This window comes from Mytilus trossulus, chromosome 13 (genome assembly GCF_036588685.1).
Source record: "Mytilus trossulus isolate FHL-02 chromosome 13, PNRI_Mtr1.1.1.hap1, whole genome shotgun sequence".
NCBI classification, from domain to species: domain Eukaryota; kingdom Metazoa; phylum Mollusca; class Bivalvia; order Mytilida; family Mytilidae; genus Mytilus; species Mytilus trossulus.
Genome location: NC_086385.1, coordinates 31,038,299 through 31,057,775, shown reverse-complemented (window position 1 = coordinate 31,057,775; position 19,477 = coordinate 31,038,299). Strand labels below are relative to the sequence as shown.

At 33.1% G+C, this 19,477-nt stretch overlaps 2 protein-coding genes across 2 annotated transcripts; both read right to left on the bottom strand.

Moving 5' to 3' along the window:
• Positions 1-3,979: 3,979 nt before the first annotated feature.
• On the bottom strand, positions 3,980-10,522 carry LOC134694247 (complement C1q-like protein 4). Its single transcript, XM_063555249.1, has 3 exons — positions 10,452-10,522; positions 9,526-9,608; positions 3,980-4,422 (listed from the first exon to the last, which is right to left on the bottom strand). Exons 1-3 carry the CDS (start codon positions 10,520-10,522, stop codon positions 3,980-3,982), a joined length of 597 nt encoding a protein of 198 aa, XP_063411319.1.
• A 716-nt stretch (positions 10,523-11,238) lies between these two features.
• Positions 11,239-12,894, bottom strand: LOC134694246 (uncharacterized). The gene has a single exon (XM_063555248.1). It carries the CDS (start codon positions 12,892-12,894, stop codon positions 11,239-11,241), a length of 1,656 nt encoding a protein of 551 aa, XP_063411318.1.
• Between the last annotated feature and the right edge of the window lie 6,583 nt (positions 12,895-19,477).

Sequence of the window (19,477 nt, the reverse complement as noted above, 5' to 3'; positions counted from 1 at the left end):
CCATAAAGAAAACTAAGACATCCTGGGTTGTCAATAGTATTGTTCGTTTCTTCTGTGTCGTCCACATCTGATTCTGAATCATATTCAGAAACTTGATCGTAGGCCTTGTTAACTTCTTCAGATATTGAAGGAAATTTGATTTGTTCACTTGTGGCACTGTAAGTTGCATTTGTATACATATTAAGTGGTAATGTGCCAGTGGTGTATATTGTCGTTTGCTGTCGTACTGGTCTTTGTCGAACACACACTTTCCAAACTCCTGGGCCCACTCGCGCATTTCATGTTCCTGGTCTTTTGACAGCAGGGCTTTTTGTTTTAAGTGCTCCATAGCAGTCAGGGACGACAATGGCATGTCATGTTCAGAAATAGGATATTAAGAAGAGGGATCAGTAAAGTTGTCGACAGTCCACAGAACACTCCTTTTTAATCCCTCATACACCGTATTACTTTACATATGTTACGGGCATGTTTTAAAATTGTTGGTAATTTGCATTTGAAATGTCCAAGAACATGCAAGTTTTCAACGCATACAGTGAAACATGACAACATGTTAATTGGAATTGGTGAGTTAACTGACATTATTTGACTTTGCAAATAACCCAGTTCACTAAGGATAATGTCTACGAACTTCAAAGTGTTCGACGATAAGGTTCCATCTGGTCCATGTAGTTTTCTGTCTATGGAAAAAAGTCATGAAAACGAATTATGTGTCTCAATCACGAAGAACGAACATCAAACTCTAATGAAAACGATTCGCAAATAATGCTTACCTCGCGAATCACGAATATATAAATTTGTAGAAAAACGGATCACGATAGCGAACATGCGCCGATCACGAAAAACGAAAAATAACTCCTCGCATATCAACCCTGATTTCTTAACAACTTCTAATAACAACGCGGTTAGAAATAGTGCTGAAAAATTAATTATCTTATATTCTATTTGCAAATTACCCAATTGTTGCTGTTATTTCACACGTTTGAAACAAGTTGCTTCCTTTTGTCAATCGTCGAGTGGTTCTATACAGTACAAAAACAGACTGCTGCCTATAAAAAGCATTACAAATTGAAAGATATAAACATGTATAGGCATTTTTTTTCAACCTTCTTTAATGTAAAATATCTCGTGGTTTTTAAAATTCCAAGCCAAACAAACGATTAAAGGAAAATCAACAGATATTTACATCTTGTACGCATATTTACTAGCACTTTTTTAATTGAACTTAGTTGTCCTTTTTAAGGAAGACGACAAATAAATGGATATATAATTTCATGGCCAATTATAGAATTGACAAAGTTCCTAGTCACATCTTGGGATTTGTATTTGTTCATAGCGGGTGAGTTAAGCTTTCTTCAACTGATTTGTTTAGTTCGTTTTATGGTGTACTGGTACAACACTGTCCATGTTTTGGGGGAAGTGGTGGCGGTGGTGGAATCCCATTTAGTAATACATGTTTAACCCCGCAACATTATTTATGAAGGTGCCTGTCCCAAGTCAGGAACCTATAATGCATTGGTTGTCGTTTGTTAATGTTTACATATTTTTTTCGTTCATGTTTTTTTTATATAAATTCGGCTGTTAGTTTTTTCGTTTGATTTGTATTACATTGTCTTTACAGAACCTTTTATAGCTGACTATGCGGAATGAGCCTTTCTCATTGTTGAAGCCGTACGGTGACCTATATAGCCGTATAGATGTTAATTTCTGTGTCATTTGGCCTCTTGTTGAGAGTTGTCTCATTGGCAATCATACCACATGTTATTTTTTTTATAATTACGCTTTGCTCGTTGCTGAATGGAGTAGCTTTTTGTTTACATCATTTTCATAGTCTTTAAACGTTTGATGCAGGATCTGCGTACCCATTGATAGCGACTGAGATCAATCAAGATTTTTGGATGCATTCTTGTCGCCAATCTTTAGGTTTTTTTATTGTGTTTTGCGTACTTTCGTTTATCTTTTGATGTTTTTTTAATTGGGTCAGCATTGTCAGATTGTTTTTAGACTCATGTGTTTGACATCCCTTGGAATCATTCGCTAATTTTCTTTGAAAAATGGTTGTATACGTGGAAAATATACTACATTTAAACATCTTTTTTCTGTTATGTAGTAGACACTTAGTTTGGATTATATGCTCTGAACAGGAGGACTTTTGGCGACTTTATTTAATCAAAACAATAGTATTGACAAGTGGCTATATTCACAAGAAAATGATACCTTGAGAACAATCACATCAGAAAGTATTCTTAGATTCAGCCTTTTATTTTACAAGTTTTTCGCCATGTTCCTTGAAATTCAACGTAGAGCAAGTCAGAAAATGATGGACGACCATGTGTATTGCTATGAATAAATATCAATCACCAGCAAGAACTCGCAAAAAGACCGAATTACCTTTGGTAACGTTAGCCACAACGGTCCTACCTACAGAGCCATTATCGCCATGCTTTGCTCGGAGGAAGATGACTCAGAATTGTTAATCATAAGTTAGGTAGGATATTAACCAGATGAAACTCTTGTTACCCATATATATGAATACGCACACTTGTTGGTGCGGTGAAGATTCCCGTCACATGGTGGTATCCATTTACTTAACTGGTGAACCAGAAATTAAAGAAACAACAGACAAAGATTCCTCCGCCTAATTTTAGACTTAAATCTCGAGATTGACATACACTGTCATCTCAGTGCCAGTATCTATGACAAACGAGACGATTTTAATTTTGAAATTATAATTTTCCGACGTCTTAGTAGCAAAATACCAGCTTCCCCTGCATATGGGATATTCATTTCCCAATTTATTCAATTATTGATATTATTTTTACTGTTTCGATTTTTTTCTGTGATATCCATTCGACGTGGCTCGGCACGTATTCATTCCGTCAATGTATTATCTTTCATTTTTGTTTGTGTGTTTTGTACATGTGACTTTTTGTGTTTCTTTGATCCTTAAAACGTGACTCAGTATCACAAAATATCCCGTCAGTTTGTTAGTATTCTATTATAACATGTATAAGTCATTATGTTATATTCCTATTATAATTTAGAAAATACATTGAACCACAAACGTCAAAGTATGTCATCGCGTAGTGAAATTAACCATTTGTGGAGTCGTATATATTGTAAAGAACTTCTCGACAATTTTAAATTGATTTTCTGATAGTAGCTAGTTGTTGTAGCGACATTCATTCCAGCATACTTTTGATTTTTGTTTAACTCTGCGTGCCATACTGTTTTGTTTAAACATAGATCGACAATTTTTTTTTTTAAATAACGTCAGACACGCGAAGCAATGAATGTGTTTTTAATTTCCTTTGAAAAATTGTTCCTTTTAAATTTTTAATATAATGATGACTGCTGTGTCAATATTTTGACTATTTTATTTATTTTGTTTTTTAAACTCACGTATCGTTGTAAAACAATAACGAAATTTGATGAGACTGTCGGAAATAGTGAGAGGTATAGTGCTATAAATCCACCATTTTCTACATTTGAAAATGTGTGTACCAAGTCATAAATTTGACAGTTGTTGTCCATTCGTTTTGGACGTGTTTTGTCATTGGATTTTGACATGTGATTAGGGACTTTCCAATTTTATTTTTCTTTTAAGTTCAGTAGTTTTGTGATTTTACTTTTTGAATATCTCTTTGGTATATTTTGTCCCTTTTCATAGATGTTTGTTTCATTGACAACTATGAAGTCGATTATATTTTAAGAGTAAGTTTCTATTATATATTCAAAATCAGAAAGACCAACAGTCTTCATTGAATCAAAGCTCTTTATAATTGTTAATTTCGGTGTCATTTTGGTCTCTTATGGAGAGTTGTTTCATTTGCAATCGTACCACATCTTCTTTTTTTATATCTGATATTGAAAATAGCACCTTGTTTATCATGTTTATAAAAAAAAATAACAGAAAAGTATCTTTAATGCATTTTTTTTCTTTCAATTTATTTCTTTTCGTATAGTTTATATTCTTAAGAATTCAACGTAGAAGCCAGCCAGAAAATGATGGACGACCATGAACATTACTGTAAATATATCCATCTCCAGGATAAGAGGAATGAACACGCACAAAGACCGCATCACCTTTGGTAACGTTAGCTACAACGGTCCCACTTACTGAGCCATCATTACTACTGCCCTTTGCTCGAAGAAAGGTGACCCCATACACCGCGGTGTTTATCATGAGTTCGGTAGGGTGTTCACCATTATAAACTCTGGTTACCCATATGAACACGTATATCCCACTTGTTGGTGCGGTGAAGATTCCTGTCACGTGGTTGTAACCGCTTCCTACATTGGTAACGGAGACGTCATATATCAATGTATGATGGGCACTAGGGTTGTTTTCTGGAATGGACATATATGCGTAGAATGCAACAAGTGCATCGCTGGCCGTGTTATCTGGTTGTAAAAGTAGTCGTTCTAAAAAATAAGATACACGTAGTTAGTAAAATAAGGTGTAACCTTTACTTCGGACAGTGTAATTCGAGTTAGCGTCCAACAGCCCTAAAATCCACTTCAATCAAAAAAAACATCAAGACATTCCAGTATTACTAAGCAATAGTTCAGATTACAAAAACACTTTAAATACTGTAAATAAATATTTGTTTGAAAACAAACTTAACACAACCCTAATCTAATCAATTCATTATTCTGGGTTTTTTTTCAGTAATTTTAAATATCATAAAGGCTTTCATTTTTTTTGTTTTAATTCTTTTTAGGGTGATCAGTAACAATAATCTCTATTAAAGCTCGAGTTATGCCGCTTTGTCCGACACACATCAAATTTTAAAACTAAATCTGAACTGAATCACACAAATCAAAAAAATTCATAGTGGCAAAATATTGTTTGATTTTTGGTTTTAAATCCATTTAAAAATTAGTTTGATGTGTACTTTTACAAGCATACTAGATTTAAGGGCATCCGATACAGTTTAAGTGAGTTAACTCTTGGCGCGACGTAATGCGTTTGAAATCCCGCAAAACGTCGCTTTTCATTGCTTTAAACTGTACACACTTCTTAGTTATATTAATCTGAAGATCTACACTTTTTGGGATGATTCAAAAAGTTTTGAGTTCTTGAATTTTTATTGAGCTTCAATTTGGTATCATATAAAACATGATGTGATATATAAACTTCCTATTGAGCAAGAATAAGGAATAAGTCAGGATATACTTAGCATGACTTCTATTACAACCTCCGTGTTATTTTAAAAACATTTATTAGACGACGGGCGTATAATGCGCACGTAGTGCAGCTGTTTATTTTGTTCTTTATTATTTTTTTTGCAAATTGATCAGAGACAATAACAATCAAAACCAAGGACTAAACAAAGAATCATTAAACCAAAAGACATTTACATCAACATTTACAAATAACAAATAAAAACAACACGAACTTCACTAACAACCAGGAGTACAATCAGGTGCTCCGGAAGGGTAAGAATTTCCTGCACCGTATACCATGGGCACCCGTCGAGTTATTTCTTTGTTTAGTTCGGTAAAATAGAGAAATGACGGATTGACATCAAATGCATTGCAAATTCCAATATTATTAATATTTCCAAATGGCACAACTCTTTTAAGAAATAGTTGATATGCCCTGATTTTCAAACGTGTTCATACAATATTAGTTTTATAAAAAATTGGCAAGAATTGTACACTTAAAAATTTAATTAACCACCGGAAGGACATAAAAGACAGATTGAGGAATGGACGTGCGATATTTAGTGTACTCCACAATGGGTCGCGCTGTGTTGAAAACATATGTATAGTTATTTACCAATAAAACTACACTATGAGAGAGGTATTTGGATTTTAATCGCAGCTTGTACACCTCCCCCAAAAAAAACCACATCATTTAAAACTAAAGAGAAAAATATGCATAAGTTCAAATTTATAAAAGTGACTTGCTTTGAAATCGTAATTTCTCAGGGTAAAGTATGGAATGTTAGGAGAGGAACAGAAACAAACCCAAAGCCAAAAAGGGGGAAAAGGGAGGGGTGGGGGTGACAATTAATCGTTTTGTCAAATAAAAAAAAATATAGTTTCTCTGTCTGTCTGCATGGACAAAAGCATCCTTTAGCAAATTGAAGATTCTCCTTTATAAGACTTTGATTTGTTTTCTGTTAACATAAAAAAGGAGATGTTGTGTAATTGCCGATGAGACATCTCTCCACGAAAGACAAACATGACACAGAGATTAACAACTTTAGGTTATCGTACCGTCTTCAACAATGAGCAAACCTCATACTGCTTAGTTAGCTATCGAAGGCCCCGAAAAACAATTCAAACGAGAAAACTAGCTGCCTAATTTATGTAAAAAAAGAAGTTCATAAGTAAATATTTTTACAATTGCAATCATTGACCCTAATAGAATTTTAATTTCATGGATAAACGTGAAATTCTAAAAAAGTAATTAAAACATGAATAAAAAGATTTTAAGGAGTATTGTTATGAAACAGCAGCCCGCCAATAAAAACAAAAAAAAAACACACAGGACAACAACTAGAGGTCAACATATGGTAAACAATAATACACGAGTGTGTGCAGTACATGTACCTGTATGTCAAGTTCTAAAATTGTCGAGTCTTTAATTTTAAAAGCCGTAAAATTTTCAACAGTCCGTAAGAACTTTTCTTGCGATGTTTCTCACTTAGACCACAAACAGAGAGAGGTATTTATGATTCGCATGATTTTATTTCCGAAAACAATATGACCAATTTATAAGTAGCTCTTTAAAAGCAAGATTTATATATCTGAAAAATGTCGCCGGTAACTTGCAGACATAACGTCGAAATTGAGTTGAGGTTAAAAGGGGTACTCATTTTTTAGGATACATTACTTTTATCATGGAATATATGACATATATTTTTTTTCTATTTTAGATCTGGAGAAAGCATGACAAAATGCAGTTTATGTAGAAAAATGATAAAAAAAAATGACATTATCAGAAACACTTTCTTTCCATATTTTTAGGTTTCAAAAAATACCACTTTGAGCATTTGGGACTGAAGTCATAAAACTTTGTTCAGTGCTTGAAGCACACAAATCATGCTCGAAACATGAAATCCAGCATTTTCATTGGTTGATTCTTGAGTCTGAGTACAAAAATCGTGCTCGAAAATTTTATGACCGCAAGGTCAAACAAAGCTTGCATAATTGTATGTTCATTCGTGTAGGGATTTAATGTTTTCCGTTATGTGTTTTATTACAGCTTCAGATTGAACCCGATCTTAATAGTTTACGACGAAGAGTATCTGCTCAAAACATTTTATAACTTTGCCTAACTTTTTTGCAAAATTGCACAATTCCCCAATTTTAAGCCTCAATTTTCTCGAAAACAACACGGTGACCTATGTTTTATTTTACAACTCGGCAAGGCTTACAACATATTTTTAAAATTATGAAAATGACATTTTATCGAGAACCTGTATCGGATGCCCTTTAATAAGTCTATTATATACAAGTAGTCACAATTATATTCAATATTAAAATTAAGGTATTTGAACCTTACTTTTTCGAGAAGTTGCGTTCCATTTAGGATTAACCATCTTTTGGACCGATCCATCAACAATTCCACTTCTATAATCCGTCTTACCCTCCTGATCCACATGTTCGTGTAGAGAAATATTACTGCTTTTCACACCATACTCCCTCGGATCAGAATATTCCCTAACAAAACTATTTCAAATCACTTTCAAACGTCTTTCCAGTTTTCTACGGTATTCTATGTCAGCTTTCTTATCGGTCATTAAATCTTGAATATGTTTTTTTTGGAAAGTGACTGTTGATTCTAGATCGTATATCCGGGCACTTCTAACATTTCTTTATAGATGATTTTTAAATCAATTCCATCGTTTTCAGGTTTTCCGTAAGCATGGTTTATTGTCAGACAAAGACAAACAAAACTGAGACATACTATGCGATTCATTTTCTATAGAAAAGTTACGGTATAAAATCTGACCGTATTTTAAGTTATCTCGTTCTGAAAGTTTTGATAAGAATCAACCTTGTTATTGAACTATTCATATCTCTGGTTTTCAGTTCATGGACGTTTGAGTCGAATTAAGGATGGAAAATTGACCCAGTCTGTTAAAGATATTGTAAATAAAAAAGATTAAAGAGGACACAGCCAAAAGTCCTCAACCTAAACTGAGATGAATACATGAAGGAATTGTGGGATACACGTTAATGAGACAGCATTTGAACAAAGAAAACAACTATAAAATGTAAGACAGCAACCCTCAAAGATCGTCTCAAACAACGATTTGCCAATATCTCACTAGTTCAAGCTCTGAATTGTCCGACTCTAAACCTGATGTTCAGTAGCTATCGTTTGTTGATGTGGTTCAAACGTGTTTCTCGGTTGTTGTTTTTTTTTTTTTTTTTTTATAAATTAGACAATTCGTTTTCCAGTTTGAATGGTGTGATGTTTCACCAGCAATGAAATGTTATGAAAACCGAATGCGATTTGAACCTTCATCCAAGCTGATGTTAAATTAAAGGACTTGTTTTCTTTTTTATACTGTTTCAATCATTAAAGCATTATCTCAACTCTAATGAAACTAGAACCAACAAATGAAAACTTTCGCAATCGCAATGAGAAACACTCCATTTACTTTGAAGATTTTTTTTTTTTTTAAGGTGACAACTTACACCCTATGTAAATTAGTATCTAGGTACCTTTACTAGTCACAACCAAAACTATTTTGTATCAGGTTTAGCCTATAAATTAAATATGAAAAGTTAAATAGTTGAACGCTTTTCTTTTGTAAATTGATTTTCCCTACAGTAGTGCATTGGGTTTTTGTATCATCTTTATACGCCCGTTTCCCCCCTCATTTTAATGTTTTTAACATGAAATATTACTATCTACACGAAGGTCAATTCCTGTTCCGTCTATTAAATGAAAGGATATTTATTTATTTTCATTCGAATTAGTTCACTTGTTTATTATGCACTATAATTCTAGTGGATGTAATTCTTGATATTAAAGATGCTCGATCTCTATATTTAGTTTTATAATTTAAAAGTTTTGTTATCAAATATAAACCGTGGATTTAACTTGTTTATATGGAATAGTTTTCCACTTTGTTAATTAAATATATCAATGAAATATTTCATTTCGATTGTTTTTGTAAAATTTTATATAAGGCCAAATACTTAAAAGAAAAGAAATAAATTACTCGTCAATGGATTTAAAAACTAGACTAAAATATCGTCATTAAACATTGTTAAAGGCCCATAGAAATGATCTCAATTCGACCTTGTCGCGGTTAGTAACTTTTCTTTAATTGATAATTTTAAATGGTTTAAAAATTTGATATTAATATTTTACATTTTATTTTGATAGAAAGTTTGCTTACTTTTCTTGAAAGTATTGATTTTTACTTGGTAATCTTTACCGGGAACAAAGATTCAAAAGTATCTTACAAAGGTATTTAATTTCTATATTTAAATTGTAGGCACAAATTCACTATTTCCTTCTGCATTTAATAGACTGATTAGTGTCATATTACCAACTTTTGACATCGGATTGTCCAACATTTCGACAAGTTACCATCTCTATGTTAGGACATCCTGGTACTCGGTCAAGTAATATCGACCTAAAGAAGTAAAATCAAATACATAAAAGGTACATATTTTTTCATTAAGTTATTTTTTTATTTATATTTTTTTTTTTTGGGGGGGGGGGAGGGAAAAGTGGTTTACTTTTTCCCCAAAAACAATTTACCGATTGAAAGCTTAATCTTTAATTTTACGTTGCTCTTACTTGAAAGAGTACCAGAATGTCCAACCGGCGAAGTCGGTTACCTTTTTCAAAGATATCAACTGCGGAGTCAAAAGTCAGTATTTAAAAAAAAAAAAAAAAAGAGCCAAAACTCGAATTTTGCTTATTAGATAATAAAAAAGCATGCGTAGATTCGAGTGTTTCATGTTCGCGAAATTGTCCTTGTATCTTATTTAATTCTAAATTTATTATTAGAGTTGATTTTGTTAGGTAAAATTAAGAATTGGAAATGTGACTCCATAACCAATCAAAAAAAAAAACCAACATAAGGTCAAATTACAGTGTTGTTTTTGTTGTTCGAAGGTCTTTTGAAAAATATAAAGTCTTATTATCGTCTATAAGTATAATACAAAAATGATTAAATTAAAGGCTTCTATTATTTTAAAGTCGGGGGCATATCTGTTTGAGATAAGAGAATTAAACTAAATATCATTTTGAAATTTTATGATGATATTTTATAATTGATAAACTTTGGTAAAGACTCATTGAATATATCAAATGTTATATTTTGTAAGCCAGGTGCACATTATAAATAAAGTAAAATTATCAGTGACGCTCTGATAAAAAGTTTTCTCTGCTTATGATTGGAGTTCTTTACAATAATTTTATACCTCAAATGAGCTCGACACGACTTTAACTATCTATATCTATTACCTACTTGTTACAAATAAAACTACTTTCTTTACTTACCTCTCCTAAGTCATGATCCTGTAATTCAGTGGTTGCCATTTATCTAGTTCTTTCATATTTGTTTTTCCAAACTTAAATGTTGTAACTTAGGCCGATAGTTTTCTAATATTACATATTTCGCTCTTTTCACTTTGGGTCATTTATTGGTGCCTATACTGTTTTCCTTTTTTTTTCTAATTGTTGGAGGTCATTCGTTAAACTTTACATTTCTTTTCACTAAATAAATAATATGACTTAAAAAAAAAAAAAACATTGGGTTTTTTAAAACTCAGCCTTTTGTCTTTATTTTTAACAGCTGGTGCTATTTTTATTGGTTTAGATTCAATGAGTGAACATTTAGGTAATTTTTTTTTAATATTACGTCTTATTATAGAAGTCTCAAATTACTGACTCACAATTTTGGTCTTTCATCAAATAAATAGATTGTGTGAATGAAATATGCATACCCATCTTTATTGTGCTCCTCTCTTCCTCTTTGTGCAAGTTTAAATACTAATACAAAAATACTATCAATATATTTCCTAGTTTTTTTTAATGTGTTATTATTTATTAAAAAATCTCATATTCATTACACTTTATATTTCAATAGGTATTGAATACTCTCGGCTAAATCTAAAAAAAAATTCAAGCAAAAGCAAAATTAGAAAACTCGGTTATATATACATATCAATTTGTCATTAAAATATAAAAACTTATTATTTATCTGTCGGCTTTTTCAGATGCTAACAGTCATTTTAGTATTCATTAGCCAGTGTTCATTGGGTTTTATAGATATTGATAGATCTACCGCAGTTGTTTACGATTAACAGATCTTTTGTTTCATTGTTGTAAGATAAACCAGACGGTCCATTGATGCCATCGCCTGCTGACAAGACAATGTCATGTTTCTGTCCATCATTAGATATTTTATGTATGTTGTTTGATACACCTCCTGATACATACACATCACCACGGTCATCTACAGCTACAGCATAAGAAGTTTGCAGGATAGGACTGTTGTATATCTCACGTTCTTTTCCATCCGAAGATACTAAGAATACTTTACTACTATCAAAGTACATGTAAGTACAATAGACATCACCATCTTGATTGGCACAGATTTTCCTAGGTTCAAATGTTGTTTGTATAACTTTAAGAACTTTACCATTGATATCCACTAAGGTTAGAGTTTGAGCATTATTGCTTACCCAGATCTTATCCTTTACACTGGTTATTCCATCACAGAATCCTTTAACTTGAATTCTCCTACCAGGCTTCAATGATGTCAGGTTGATGATCTTGATACCTGCATAACCTACAGCTACTACAGCATGTTTTTTGTCATATAAGCTTATATCATGTGGTGCATAATCCAAATCAATTACTTTGGAGTTCGATCCATCCAGTGTACATACAAAAACTTGTTTGCTCAAGTAGTGACAGAGGAGTAATCTATTATCAGGAATAAAGCATCCTCTATTGATACCTACTTCATTACCTAATTCCGTGGTCTCGAATGAATGTGTCAGTGAAAACTTTCGTTCGTCTTTCACTAAAGATTGAGATTGTTGATCGATATCTAGTACAGGCATTTGGACTTGGACATTTTCTACCGTTATTGTACCCAAGTCTGGGATTAATTTCTTAATGGTCGACTCATATTCTGACGGATGATATTTAAGTATGGGTACATGAGCTGTTTGGATTTCTCTGATTTCTAATTCTTTCTGGTAAGTTTTTGCATCTAGAAATTTTACCACCTGGAATAAATGAACTTCTGATGTGTGTAGTTTCAGTGAATTTAGATCACTTTTCCATGTAGACAGCGAGTCTGCGCTGGACTGTATGCTTATTTTATTTCGGGACACACTCTCAGTACAATTTTCATACTTAAAATCAATATCTTTATGTATCTCTGCTTCTAACGTATTCAAATGAGCAATGACTTTCCGTTTCATTTCAGACACCCTTGTCTTTATTTTGGTACGATTTTCTTCCAAATCTACAAGTGTTTTCTCACTTTGACTCCGTCTGTTCTCTGTAACATGACATAAATTTGAAATTCTTCTTTCTAGATCAGAAATAGCGGTACCATCTTTCACGCCTCTAGCAGCTTTTTCAATTGAAATGATAGACTTGCAATTTTGATGTGATACAGGAACACATGAAACGCAGACTACCTTGTCATGTTGACAGCAGTACAGTGCAATCTTTTGATCTGGATGATTGTCGCAGTTCTTGGACAATGTAAAAAGTGACGAACTGAGTTGTTGTATCTCTTGCGTTGGTACTATCTTGTGAGGCGGGGACATCCTTTCATGAACTCTAGAACACGCCTTGCATACAAGTTCACTGCAGTCACTGCACCAAGATACAGCTGGAATGTCTTCATCACTGCGCTGACAACCAGCACATAATTTACTGTCCGCCATTCTGTAAGAATAAAAAAACATAGCGTCTGCAGTTAAGATATTCACTAAAAGAATGAAAAGTGTTGCGGCCTTCTTTGACCTCATATGGTCTGTAAAATATAAACATAGATAGTATTTTATCTTATTGCATTTTTCAGAAGAAAATATATAAAAACATTTTTATCCTTTTAAAGCGAGAGTGATCACTCTGACCTGTCCCAACTACTTATCAGATAATAGCTGAATAACTGCAAGTTTTCAAGAAAAAAACAAGAAATCAAGAATGAGGTCAAAAACTAAATGTTACACAATTACAGTACATCAAGTTCTCCATATTATATAAGACAACATGATAGTTTGTGACACTACAAAATATATTTCACATTATTAAGAGTGTAAAGAATTTCTAGGAAGAAATCTTTTGAAAAAATAAAATATCAGTTGGAATAAATAGACGAGTAAAAAGGTAAAGAACATAGTACGGAAATATAATACTGTTATCTTAATATCGTAAGAAAACATCAAATAGTAAAAATAATGAACTTTCATAACAATTAAAAAAAATGGGACTCGGGAGGGGATTCCGTGCATTAGCGTCTTTGGTCAAGACAAATGTCAAAAACATTGTCACACACAATATCGATTCGTATTTATCAGAGATTAACACTGTCACTTTTGATGAGAAGTAACTACATGTATAAGCAAATTCAAGGGAAAAATTGGTATATGAACACAGCTTTAGTGTTTGCGTGTTCATTATAATGTCCCCATATCTTTTCATCATAATGCAGAAACGAATAACGTCTTTCTTGAAAATGTCAGTATACTACAAATGAAGGGCGAAAGATTCCGTGCAGAGGAACATTCAAATTCAAAGATAAAAAATAAATAGACAACGTCGTGGCTTAAAAAGAAAATAAACAAACAACGTCGTGACTAAAAAGAAAATAAACAAACAACGCCGTGGCTAAAAAGAAAATAAACAGACAACGCCGTGACTAAAAAAAAAATAAACAGACAACGCCGTGGCTAAAAAATAAAATAAACAGACAACGACATAGCTAAAAAGAAAATAAATAGACAAACAAGGACATGGCTAAAAAATAAAATAAACAGACAACGCCGTGGCTAAAAAAGAAAGAAAATCCAGACAATTCAGAATCTCAATTAAAAATAAGAACACCTAAAAATGCCTTTGCATGTAGTTTTCAAATAATCATAACATACATACTTGTTATATGTTATTTTCGAAATTGTGGTTTGTAAGCTACTTTAAATAACCTTGATGACCGACGTAAACAAACGAGTTGTAATGTCATCTTTATCATCAGAAGTGTTACTTTTCTATTATAAATATGATTGTTTGATTTAACTTACCAATCCAGTTTGTTTAAAACAAAAACTGTGTCTTTTGCTTTTATCAATCGAGGTAACTTCAAATTACTTTCGTTTTCAGCGGAAATTCCCATTCAATTTAAGGGAGATTAAAGGTGATTTGACTGAATCGGCGGTTAAATTCAAATCGCATTTGTATTAATGTTGATAAAAAGAAAAAGATATTTAAAGACCGTGTAGGTAACCAGTTTGGGAGTACAATAGTAAATGGGTTATAACAAATGTACTGTCGCTTATATAGTTGCCTTAATGGTTACACAGCATACCGTTTAACAGGTTATTTTTGCGAGTTAAGATTTGTGTATAGGGCGTACATTTACCCGAAACATATGACAAGAAAAGGGAACTATATTATTTATTATAGGATTAAACACATTTTTTCTAGAGGTTATTGATGTGTAAACCGGGGCGATTAACTCACAAAGTTTGCGAGTAAGAGCCCCGGCTTACACATCAATAACCTCTAGAAAAACTGTGTTTAATCCTTATAATTCTTAAGCTAATAATAGCGATTTATAAGAACATTTGTTTTGAAAATGATTCTATAATAACCATTTTAAAAATGCACAATTGACATGTCGTAACTAAGGAGTTGGTCGCCTTATTGACTTTCTAAAATCCATAAATGTTCGCAAAATGCAACGGAATCTTAAATAAAATAACACCTACCTCCAAAACTTCAAATTAATGAGATATAATATTTGAATTTGAAGCGTACAAGTAACGAAATAATCTTTCCAATTAAAGTTTTCATTCGTATGAAGTCGTGTTTCCATGACGTAAATTCGCCAAATCATTCATGAAAGTTCTCGGAATTTTATTTGATTTTTAAATTTATACATTTTCGTAGCTTTAGTGTATTTATTTTATTTATTTTTTGTCATATATGCACTAAAATAAACACAACTGTTATGCATTTGTTTTTATCTCTATTTCTCGAAAATCCCGGTATTCTTGCAAGCTTTTGTATCGCGCATGAATAGATTACGAAAGTAGTTTCGGTTGATTGATTGATTGATTGTTGGTTGCTTAACGTCCAGTGGCAAATTTTTCATGCATATTCAGGACGAGAACAAGTTCACAATAAATACAATAGGTAGGTCTTGATATAATAGAGGCCATCTGGGATGATGGTCGGGAAAATTTGGACTGCCACTGGAAAATAAGGGTATATTGGATAGGGACAGAAATTTTGCCTTGCAACAGGCCACCTGTTGCAAGGGTTCTTAACGTGCAAAGAGCGTGGCACTCTCTTTACACGAGGCATCGGATTTAAAGTCCCCAATCTGACTGGACGTGACTGCGAACTTGATACATCCCGCACAGCCAAACGGACGCCCCACTTCGGCAAGCGTTTTACTGCAGCTCGGAAGAAGACCAAGTGACCATATTTCTATTCCCATGTCACCCTTGGGGGAAACATGGTTTATCGAAGTGTAAACTTAGAGAAAAATTATAATTGACCAATCCAATTCCAGTATTTATCGATATGCTAATCATATAAGAATTATTGCAATATAATTAAATTGATTGCAAGCTTTGTATATGTTCCAGACCATATGAGTATTTGGGCCGTACGCGTACGGTCCGGACCGTATACGTATACTCGTACGGTCCGACCATACGCGTACGGTCGGACCGTATGAGTATACGCGTATGGTCCAGGACGAGCTGACCATACATGGTATTAGATCATATGGGTTAAATTTAAAAAAAATAACATTAATCACAATCTTTATTTTCAGATTTACTAATTTAATATTATTACAATTACACGGATAAAATGAACAAATGAACAATTGAAATTAAATATTTGTTTAATTGTATATCTTGATCCTAATTTTGGTACTCTCAACCAATGTTACACTTGCTACCACAAGTAACGTACTAATATTTTTTACATTTACATTTTTGCAGTTCGTGTATGTTCCTTAGCAAAAATATTTTTTGGTAAAGTTTCTAAATATTCTAAAACAATTGTCCTCCCACATTATATTTACTTCCGATATTTTCAATTTAAGTGATCATAATTCAATTATTTTACTGAGTGATCGATATGTTAAATACAAGAGATTAACAGATTCAATTAGCGTGAATTTTTTAAATCATTAAAATATATAGGTTTTTTTTTTCAATTACAATTAAACTTTTTTTATATCAATTTGAGAGTTAAGTTATATTGATCTAATTAACTTTGACAACTTCTTAATATTAGTCAGACCGTACGCGTACGGTCCGACCGTATGAGTATTTTGAAAAAGGACGCATACGGTCCAGACCATACGCGTACGGTCCAAATACTCATACGGTCTGGAACATATATATTAACTTACAAATCTTTAATAAACAATGATTTCATGGGAATCGGAATGGGCGGGGATACATTCGCGGTATTTTAAGAGCGGCGTATAGTGAGTACATCTACCAAACAAATATGAAAATAAAAGGGAACTCAGTAATCAACATATCAATCTACGTTTATCTTCGAAAAAAAATAGTAGCTTATATTCAATTCCTGGGTTACTATGCATTAATACCTGTGTCAGGAAACCAAGTTTTATTTGAAAAGCATGTGAATATCTGAACAATCAATTCGTTCAGTCATGTTCACTTCGCTTGAAATTATTCCAGTACTGATAAGATACTTTTCAGACAAAATACGTATGATGTTGATTTCTGCAACTAAAATCAAAAGGATACTGACATGTATAGGCATAGACTGAACAGATCTTAACCGACGACACCCATAGTGTCTTAACAGTGCTGAAATTTATAGTTCTGTAATGTTGAGCACTGCGTCTGTTAAATTCATAGTTCTGTAACGTTGAGCACTGCGTCTGATTAATTTATAGTGTAGTAATGTTGAACACTGCGTCTGTTAAATTTATAGTTCTGTAATGTTGAGCACTGTGTCTGTTAAATTCATAGTTCTGTAATGTTGAGCACTGCGTCTGATTAATTTATAATTCTGTAATGTTGATTACTGCGTCTGTTAAATTCATAGTTCTGTAATGTTGAGCACTGAGTCTGATTAATTTATAATTCTGTAATGTTGAGCGCTGCGTCTGTTTAATTTATAGTACTGTAATATTGAGCACTGCGTCTGTTTAATCTATAATTCTGTAATGTTGAGCACTGCGTCTGTTTAATCTATAATTTTGTAATGTTGAGCACTGCGTCTGATTAATTTATAGTTCTGTTATATCAAAAACTTCGTTTATTTAAGTTATAGTTCTGTATTATCGAGAATTGCGTCTGTTTAATATTTTAAAAGTTCGGTAGTGTTTAAAATTGTGTTTTTTTAATATTCAGTTATGTATTGCTTAATTTGAATTTGTTTTACCTAACATAATTGTGTTTAAGTAGAATGTTGTTTGTTTTTTGTCATATTTCGTATTTTGGATTGGCGTTGTTCGTTGTCTTTGACTTGTGAGTTTTTTCATTTCCCGTTTGGTCACGTTCGCCTTTCTCTTTCGTGAAATATTCTTTTTGATACCAGAAGAACAGAAATAATAAAAAAAGGGAGGATACCATAGTGCGAATGAAATATTATATGTAAAAGAAAGACAGACTTCTCAATGGACAAACAATAAAAGACGAGGAGACGGATAATTGTCCACAAAACACTACACACTACATGGGAAATTACAGATTGGGCAACACAAACTCTAAACCCCCTCCGAAAAAAAATTAAATAAAAGCCAGGATGGACTCAGCTGCACTTGAAAGGCTGGGAACGGTTGGGAACTCTAGATCAATTGATGATACTCGTCAAAATGACAAGTTAATGAGTAGGATTCATAAGGCTATACGAAATGACATACCTTTCTAGAGTTAAAACAAAAATCTAACAAAGCTAAGTCCAATCGGAATGCTCACTATGTAATACCGATTCGCTGTCAGGACAGTGGATGGTTTTTGACTAATTTCTATCAAGAAACCAGTTTGAACACGAAAGGAGGTGTTGATTACACGTAACACGTTCTCAATTCTTTCGAATTTAAAAACAATCAATTATAGTTATCACCCATTAATATGTCTAGTTGTTATTGATCTCAATTATTAAACAATTGAAACATCTTCAGCCAATTACACTCAAAAAGTGAATAGACTGTTAAACAACCATTTCAGACACCCTTGTCTTTATTTTTGTACGACTTTCTTCCAAATGTTCAAGTGTTCTCTCACTTTGACTCCGTCTGTTCTCTATAACTTGACATAGGTTTGAAATTCTTCTCTCTAGATCAGTGGTACCATCTTTTACGCCTCTAGCAGCTTTTTCAGTTGAAATGATAGACTTGCAATTCTGATGTGATACCGGAACACATGACACGCAGACTACCTTGTCATGTTGACAGCAGTTCAGTGCAATCTTTTGATCTGGATGATTGTCGCAGTTCTAAGACAATGTAAGAATTAAGTGACGAACTCAGTTGTTGTATCTCTTACGTTGGTATTACCTTGTGAGGCGGGGACATTCTTTGGTGAACTCTAGAACACGCCTTACATACAAGCCCACAGCAGTCACTGCACCAAGATACAGCTGTAATGTCTTCATCACTGCGCTGACAACCAGCACAGAATTTATTGTCCGTCATTCATTACGAATTGAAAAACATGGGATCTGCACTGTAAAGATTTTCACTAAAACAATGAAAATTTTTGCGGCCTTCTTTGACCTCATTTGGACTGTAAAGAATTTTTGGTTAAATTTAGAAATGAGAATGGAAATGGGGAATGTGTTAAAACGACAACAACCCGATCATTGAGCAGACAACAGCAGAAGGTCACCAACAGGTCTTCAATGCAGCGAGAAATTCCTGCATCCGGAGGCGTCTTTCAGCTGGCCCCTAAACACATGTATATACTACTTCAGTGATAATGAACGCCATACTGAACTCCAAATATTACACAAGAAACTAAAATTTCAAATAATACAAGACTAACAAAGACCAGAGTCTCCTGACTTGGGACAGGCGCAAAATTGCGGCAGGGTTAAACATATTTATGAGATCTCAACCCTCCCCGTATACCTCTAGCCAATGCAGTAAAGTAAACGCATAACAATAAGCACATTAAAATAAAGTTCAAGAGAAGTCCGAGCTGGACATAGATAGATATAGGAAGGTTCGGTATGAGTGCCACTGAGGCAACTAACTCTCCATTATAATAACTATTTATAAAAGTAAACCATGATAGGTCAAGGTAC

Coding starts and splice junctions, on each gene's coding strand:
- LOC134694247 (XM_063555249.1), bottom strand. CDS start 10,522: ATGGCAACCACTGAATTACAGGATCATGACTTAGGAGAGGTAAGTAAA. Junction 9,609..10,451: donor AGTAGTTTTATTTGTAACAA/GTAGGTAATAGA, acceptor TTACTTCTTTAG/GTCGATATTACTTGACCGAG. Junction 4,423..9,525: donor TGGACAATCCGATGTCAAAA/GTTGGTAATATG, acceptor CTTATTTTTTAG/AACGACTACTTTTACAACCA.
- LOC134694246 (XM_063555248.1), bottom strand. CDS start 12,894: ATGGCGGACAGTAAATTATGTGCTGGTTGTCAGCGCAGTGATGAAGAC.